Source organism: Geospiza fortis, unplaced genomic scaffold (assembly GCF_000277835.1).
Source record: "Geospiza fortis unplaced genomic scaffold, GeoFor_1.0 scaffold171, whole genome shotgun sequence".
In the NCBI taxonomy this organism is placed as follows: Eukaryota; Metazoa; Chordata; class Aves; order Passeriformes; family Thraupidae; genus Geospiza; species Geospiza fortis.
Genome location: NW_005054313.1, coordinates 9,138,921 through 9,146,943, shown reverse-complemented (window position 1 = coordinate 9,146,943; position 8,023 = coordinate 9,138,921). Strand labels below are relative to the sequence as shown.

The 8,023-nt window shown below is 46.4% G+C and overlaps 1 protein-coding gene across 1 annotated transcript in view; it reads left to right on the top strand.

The window, feature by feature from the left end:
- The first annotated feature begins 873 nt into the window (after positions 1 to 873).
- The window catches only part of ETFA (electron transfer flavoprotein subunit alpha), a 36,004-nt gene continuing 28,854 nt past the window's right edge, over positions 874 to 8,023 (top strand). The window contains exons 1-2 of the mRNA XM_031055917.1: positions 874 to 930; positions 7,847 to 7,990. Of these exons, the coding sequence (XP_030911777.1) occupies positions 874 to 930; positions 7,847 to 7,990 (201 nt within the window). The remainder of the gene's footprint in view (positions 931 to 7,846; positions 7,991 to 8,023) is intronic.

Sequence of the window (8,023 nt, the reverse complement as noted above, 5' to 3'; positions counted from 1 at the left end):
ACGGGAAGGGGCTGCGCGGTGGACGCCCGCTCGACGCTGCCCACCCGCGGAGCAGTTCTCTCCTGAGGCCCGTGTGCGGAAGAGCCGCCCCTACGGATCCGAACAGAACCGACCGCATCGTCGGGGCGGCCGTCCCGGGCAGCAGCCCTGTGACAATTTGAAATTAGCGGAGAAAAATAGTATTTTACCGCATTTTCATGCACCTGGTTCCGTGCTGTTCTCGCAGACGAACCGCTCCTGTTGCTTTTTTCTTCCTTCTGTTCTTTTTTCTTCCTTCTTTTCCCCCAGTCACCATGGGCTTCCCGTGCATTAGCAGAATGATAGGGAAAGCGCTTCCGTGGCCTTTGACTCAGTGTTAAATTCCCAAACACTTTGCAGCACAGCAACAGGAGTGTGTCATAAGGTCCAGGAAAGCTTAAATATGCTGGAATTGAGATAGCTGCTGTCTTGGGGCATTGGTTCTTTCCTTCACCTCCATGCAAGCACCTTTTTAATTTTACACGTGGAATTTGACAGGCATTTGCCAACCTGTATGGTTTGGGGAGGACATGGTGACTTTAGATGTTGGCTCAGGAAGGGCAGGCTGCGCTCATTTTCCTCAGAGGAGGGAGGCGGGATGGATTTTCCAGCTGAAGCACTTGTCTCTTGTGCGAGTCAGGCACCCTGCAGGTATGACGCCCCAGAAGCTGGGGAGGGGGAGAGGACTCTTCGGATAAAGTGCTTCACTATTTGACTCCCTCTCCCAGCCTGGTCACAGCCCCTGCTACCCCTTTGAGGGCCCCAAATGTTGAAAGCAAGCTCTTAAATCTGTACGATATCTGCGGGGGAAAGGAGGGTGGATGGCATTTGAAGCGCCCGCTTCAGCAGGCACGCATGTCACCAAGGGATTTTGGTATCCCTGCCTGCCCCTGCGTGTGCGAAGGTGCAGAGGTGCGGTGCAGCAGTGACATCCTCAGGGCAGGGTGAGCCCGTGTGTTCCCTGCCTGTGTACCCTGCTGGGGGCTGTGGTCTGACTGCTGCCTGCCGCTAGCGTGGCTCGCTGGCCAGTGGCAGAGCTGGGTGGGGGGTGAGAGGTATGAAGGCAATTAGAAAGGTTTGGTCAGTTCTTCAAACTGGGGTCACCCCGAGGGATAGGTGATGGGAACCTCTACAGCACTGTGGGGCACCACAGGTCCATGCCTGGGCACCTGCAGAAAAGAGGGTACAGGAGGGTGACTTCAGCCTGAGCCAGAATTCAGATTGCTGGGTCAGTCAGTATCTGCATGTGTTAACAATAAAATGCAAAAATGTCAGAGTGATAGGAGAATGAGACATGTCTAAGAATACAGCAGCTTGGCAGGGATGCTCTGTGTTGCACCACCCTTTTCCCACTCGAGGGCAGGATCCTGTCTGCTCTCCCAAACCTCCCACCAGTTTAGGAATTTGTAAAGTTACAGCTGAGCCAACCAAACTTTTCCAAACCAATGCAAAGCTGTGCTGCCCTCACACCTGTATCTGAACAGAGCAATGTGCTCACACCAGGCAGGTGTGGTTGGACTGGACTCACTTCACAACAAGGCAGGTAGGAACAGGGTAGCAGTGCTGCACAGGCAGTTTAGTAGAAAAGCCAAAAAAATTACTTGCCAGGGAAGTGTTGAAAGCCCTGCATCTCCTCTATGCGATATACAAAAAGCTTTAAAATTACTACAGGTAATGCCATGAGGCGTTGAACCAGCTTGATATTGCATGTTTTACAAACAGGTTTATTGTTGGTTCATCTGCGGGAGGGTAAGGGAAAGCACATCATAAAGTCATGGAATAACTTAGTCCAGGAAGCACCTCTGGACCACCACGTTCAGGTAACTTAGAAGTGCTGGGAAGCATTTTCTAGTCAAAGCCAAGTGCAATCTCTCCTGCCACACTGATTCCTCCTTGCTCTCCTCTACCCAGTGCCCAGAGATTCCAGCCTCTTTTGCAGCAGCTCCAGTTGGGTTTGGTGTGAGAGCTGGCAGGGGCTGCTGGCCATGGACTGAGGCTGCCTAAGGGTGCTCCCCACTCTACAGAACAGCTCTGGGGTTTGCTCCCAAGTAGATGTACAAGTTCCCTCTAGAAGGGAGAAACGGTAACAATAATTTTTTGTTTGCAGTAGATTGCAAAGGCAGTAAATGCTGATTCTTTCAGAGCCAACCATGGATTAAGTCCATTATAAAATTAAAACAGATGGAACGCAATTTCACTTACATTACGAAAAAGGACAGGAACCATCTGCAATAAGATTTAGCATTGCAAAGCTATTGTTATCATGTTACCATTAAAACCTTTGATGAAGAGTTTTCTTTCTTTCACAAACTTCTTCACATGAAACAAATGTTTTATTTATCCATCTTCCTAAGATAGTCATATTTTATTAAAAAGATGATGTCTCTCAAAAAACCTCCCTTGGTCCTAGCAGAATACGGCAAAACAAAGAAATGTTGTAAAACTCCAAGACTGAGACACTGGGAGCTTCAATGGGGAAGATGTAGCAAAATGAGAATTCCCTATCCATTTTCCTTTAAAAAACATTTCCTTGTGTTTGGGCACAATGTCTGATACTGAAAATAGATAATTAATGAGATAATGGGATACTGCATGTCACCTCCTGTCCAATGGGATTATCTGATGGCTAATTATGGACAGATTGTGATTAATGTGATTATGGATTGGATATTAATCTGATTCTGGATTGATCTAGTTATGTTTTAGTCTGCTCCAAATGGTTAATTGGATCTGAGATAATAGAAATGCAGCTTGCACCAGATTTTGCCACATCAGTTGATGAAGTATCTTTTGATCTGGGTGGGTTGCGAACAATAAATTATTTACAGCTGTTGAGAAAATGACTCTTCCTTAGAATGTAGTCATTCATTTTATTTTCGAGAGCCTTTGAAAACAAAATCAATATCCTTTCTAAAAGGAGATGTTGACAAAAGAAAGGCACGTACATAACTCACAAACAAATGTGACAAAATTAAACAGTGGTTAACCCGGTGGCCTAATGCCTGGTGATGCATTTGAATTGCTATGTGGAGCTTTGGGCTCAATTCTTCTGAGACCAGCAGGGGTTGGGAGCATTGCAGGGGAACAGGGCCCAGCGCTGGGGAAAGTGGTGTTGCACAACAGCTACTGCCAGCCCTGCTAGTGATTAAGAGTCAGCCATGGTAACATGGCAAAGGGAGCCCTTGCCATTTTTCCCCTCCGGATAAGAAAGATTCAGAAAGTTCATGAGTGCAGAAAAGACTTATTGACCCATCTCCTCTGGTCTCCTTCATACCAGACCATGCAATTGGACACAGAATTATTATTTTTTCCCTCAAAATGAGCCTGTTAATTTATGGTTGACCTCAGTCATCTCTTCCAGAGATGCATCTGGTCTTGGTGTCACCTGCCAGTGCAGGAGAGGCTGCCTTGCTCTCACATCCTGCCTGTTAACTACTTTCACTGGAATAGACACATAAGTGTACAGTTTAGGTTCAACCCCCAGACAGTGGATCTCATAATGTTGTTATCTGCAGGATTAAAGGCAATGGGTAAATTGCAGACTTTGTAGACTTCATCTTAGACTTTGTGACAGGGCAGGCAGGAGGTACATTAGCCTTTGTCACCAGGTGCTAGAAGTGGCAGGTAACTCACCAGAAGGTTGTCCTCCCTAATGGGCTCTGCAATAAAAACATCAATAAAAATATAAAAAATCAAGCAGGTTCCAAAACACTGAAAGCAAGGGCTACTGCAGGTCTGTACTTACACAAAAGTGCCATTGACTGAGCTGAAGCAGAAAGGAAAAAGCAAATTGCCTTGAAAAGTCCTTAGAGGCAGGAAAAGAGGTTTTCCCCTGGAGTGACTGTTCCTGCTGCTGCAGGAATGGCTTGGGCTGGTGTGAGTGGGAATACAGTGGCATCTGTATTCCTTACCAGCAGTGTAATGGGCAAAAAACCACAGCTACCCCTTTAAAAATATTGCTGATACAACCTGTCAGAGAATTTTACACATATCTGCCATTAACAACAAGGTGAGCTGCATGGCAGAAGGAGGTTGGCAGGTCATAAAACCCCATCCAGGCGTCTGCACTGGGAGGGCAGCAGAGCTGTTCTCGCCAGCATTGTTTCTCTTGACCTCCACAAACCACCATCACTCCTGGGCAGGACAAGTTGCCTTCCAGGGTAACCTGAGCCTTTGCTTTCAGAAGGTTATGAGGGTCCCATCTTGCCTATGAGCTTGGTAGAAAGGGTTTCTTGAACTTCTCGGGTGATCTTGTTCTTTAGGAATATGCAGACTGATGTTACTCCCAGGGTCCCTTCTTACTTGACTGGTACATGGAAATTATTAGCAAGGGAGAGTAGTTCATAAAAAAGAGAAAATACTTGTCTGTGGTTTTGTAGGCTCAGTATTAGAAGGTTGTCCCTGCTATGGGGTAGCTTTGGGGGAGCTCTTTCCTCTGTCCTGCACTTTGTAAACAGGGCTTGTGGCGTTGTCCCCTTCTGAAGGCTTCCATAAGGCCTCATGAAAGAGCAGCTGCTGCTCTGAGCCAGGCAGGTGAGTGGCTGTAAGGTGATCTGAGCAGAGCACTGAGCACACCTGTGCTGGGCTATTAGAAAGGACCTTCAATGTCAGACATGTGGAGATGAGCCTTTGTGCCAGTGCTGATGAGGGGCAGAGGGCAGGGCTCTGGGGACACACATCCCTCCTTGTGTGCAGCTCGTGAGGGGGTGAGGGTCGTTGGCAACATCCTGGGGTGGCTGAACCACTCGGACCCTGTGAGCTCACAGCACCTGGGCACAAAATATTTCTGCAGCAGAAACCTCTCCTGCTGCTGCTTCCAAGGTGGGTTTTAGTGCTGTCCGGTGCTGGGCTGTGGGTCCTGTCCATTGGTTTGGGGGCCCTGCTGAGCTGTCAGCAGGTTGCAGTTGCTTTAACGTTATTGGATTTTGACAGATTAGGAGGCGAATCCTTTCGTGTGCTGGGGAAGCTTCCCAAATGAAGCTCTTTTAATTTATCTGAGTCAGCTATCCCCAGGGTGATTGCAGGAGGAGTAAGCTAAGGATGACCTGTGACAGAGGGGACCATCATAGCAGTAATAAAAAAAATTCCTGCTCTTCACTAAATCCCTTAGTCATGAGGCTGTATTAGCTGGATTCCATATGTTTTAATTAGGAATTATGTATTTTAAGAAAACCAAAATCCAGTTCTAGGGAAGACATCGTTACATATTTGTAGTGGTCCTTGTTTCATTTGGCTTCTGTAGAGATATCAATACAGGTACCTCTCCTTGTCTGCAACCATATTTTTAAAAGTTTGAATAATCTATGTTATTATTTTTTCCTTTCCCCAATCCCAATAGTGTGAAAAAATGTAATTCTCTTTCCAATGCAGAAATTAGGTCAGCAGATCCTAATGAAATAATCCTGGATAACAATGCACCATACAAGGATCTGCTTCCACTAATTAATGACTAATTTTTCTTTCAAAATACAAAGTAGTAACTTCTGCCTGCAGTGGACAGTGATTCTACTTCAGCGGCATCTGTTTGTTGCATGTTTTCCATTTCTATTATTGTCATGGAAGGTCAAATAGAAAAAAGCTTTTTGCCATGGTTCAGCTTGTATGGATCATGCTGATATAATCCCTACCTGATTACAGTTATAAGCTCCTAAAACATTGGCCATAAGTGATAAAGACTTCCTTTGTGCTTCAGGCTGTAATCCGCATCAAGCCAGTTTCAATAAGGATTTGTGCATCTGAAGTGTTGCTGAGGATTTGAATCAAAATTATAAACAGAAAATATAATAAAAAGCCTGTCATGTCTCTGAATTGGTGATGCTACCCCTTAAAATCTGATCTGGAGAGCAGCAATATCACTCTGCTCATGAAAATATGATGTGTGTGCTATGAAGCCAGACACAGGAAATTGATCAATCTATTATTGGCTATGATGCATTTGTTAATTTTGATAGTAGCTCACTTTTGTTTTAGTGTGAGGCAGTAAAGCCCCAACTTGAACAAGATCACTTTGTTTATTCTTGTGGTTTGGGGTTTTCAGGTTTTTAGGTATGTTTGTTGTAAAGATTTCGTCCACATGAGATGGGCAGGTTGGAAGCTTAGTTTTGGAGCCTAAAATAGGATTATAAAATTACATGCCATGCTTTTAATGAGTAAAACACCCCAATTAAAAAGACATAATGGACAAATTAAAGATGCCTAGGATGTTCTTATTTTGCCTTTGCTGTTGCATTTGTTGGATTACCTAGGGTGCAGGTAGGGATTTCTATACTGTATAAAACTTCACATCTCTGAAGAGTTACATGGCACCTTAACCATCGTTCAAACTGGTGATAAAGAGCCACAGCAAATATTAATCCTCTTTTTAAACCCCTCCCAGGGTACTGTGGCTTCTGCAAAACCATTTTCCCCCTCATCCTCGTATAAACAATTTGTTTTTTTTCACTTGGTCATTTGCACAGACCAGACGATGCACAGGCAGCTCCAAACACCCATTTTGTTTTCTTCCTTTTTTGGAGGCTGAAGGGTGGAGCCAGACCAGGCAGAAGTCAGAGCAGCCCTGGAGCTATTTTAATCCATATGATCAGGCACAGGCCCTGAAGGAGGTTTGCCACCTCCTTTAGCTTTTCCCTTCACAGCCCTCCTTTGGGGCTTGAGGAGTTAAGGTTCTGCTCTGGGGCCAGGGAGCTGTAATGTTCAGGACAGCTGCTTTTCTTCTATTCTAGAGGCATTTGAGACGAAGTAAATTGTCCATTTAGATGCTTGAGTTGCTGGACCTGGTTAGCATTTGCTGTAAAGCAGCACTTTTTGCCATCTGATGCGAAAATCACATGGCAGAATAAATTTAAAAGGTGATCCTGTGCCAAGACTGTGGCAAAGTCGAAGAGCCTTTTTGATCAGTCTGCCTTCTGCCTTATTATGCAGCAACCCAGCAATGCAGAACGAATCACTGACGTGCTGAAGATCACTGCTGATTCTTGGAGGAGCAATCCAATGGCCATAATTGCTGGGGGCGGGGGGGGATGTTTGGGGTTCTTTTACACTCTAAACCACTTCAGGATGGGAAGGAAGAAACTGCATTAGTGGCTCGCTATCTTGTGATTTCTGGGATAGGAATTCCATCCTGGAGCATCCCAAATCCATGTGTGCTTGGGGCTCCTGGGCTGGCAGGACCAGTTGCTCCAGTGTAGCAGCTCCTGCCAGCTTCTCCAGGACATCAGGTTTTCAGAGAGCCATAGTGTACAGCACAGTGAATTTGGCCTGAAACATTTTGCTTCATTGATTTTTAAATCCTTCTCCTTACCACCCAGAAAAAAGTACAGACGTATGGAAAAACAGCGTCTCAGTCTGGTCCCTGGAGCATCCCGCTGCCATGTAAGGGGCAGGCACAAGATGTCTTGCCTTGGTTCTGGGAAATCAGAATAATAATAAAATAGATCTATAAATTATTCAGAGCTCATGAGCTATTGCCTAATGTTGCTTGGGGCCAAGCACAGGGCTGTGGGTGAGGCAGCCAGAAATCTGTCGTGGTGAGAGGGTGCCATCCAGGGCTCGCGGTACCTGACTGGTTTTTGAAGTTTAGGTGTGGTTTGGACAGCGGGTGGGGCGCGACATTTGGGAAGCACGGTGACATTTGGCCCTTCGAGCATCCCTACATTATCCCTCCTGCCTTTGCTGCGCCCGCGGTGCGGGGAGCGCGGCCGCGGGGATCTGGCAGCGCACGGGCAGCCACAGGCGGGGACCGGAGTCTCCCCGGCTGCTGTTGCCTCCACAGCCGTAAATAAAATAAGACTTCTCCTTTTTCTTCGCAAGGCACATTTCATTGGCTTAGGATAGGATCTGGCAAGGAGCACCGGCATTTGAAGGAATAACTCTGCTCTCTGATGTTTTCTTCTCTTTCAAGGCTGTAACCCTTTGCGGAAGCAGTGCGGAGAACCGCGCAAAGGCGGCCGGAGGAGGCCGGCGCTGGTACCAGGTCAGTTTGGGCTGGAAGGGCTCCGGTCCCCTC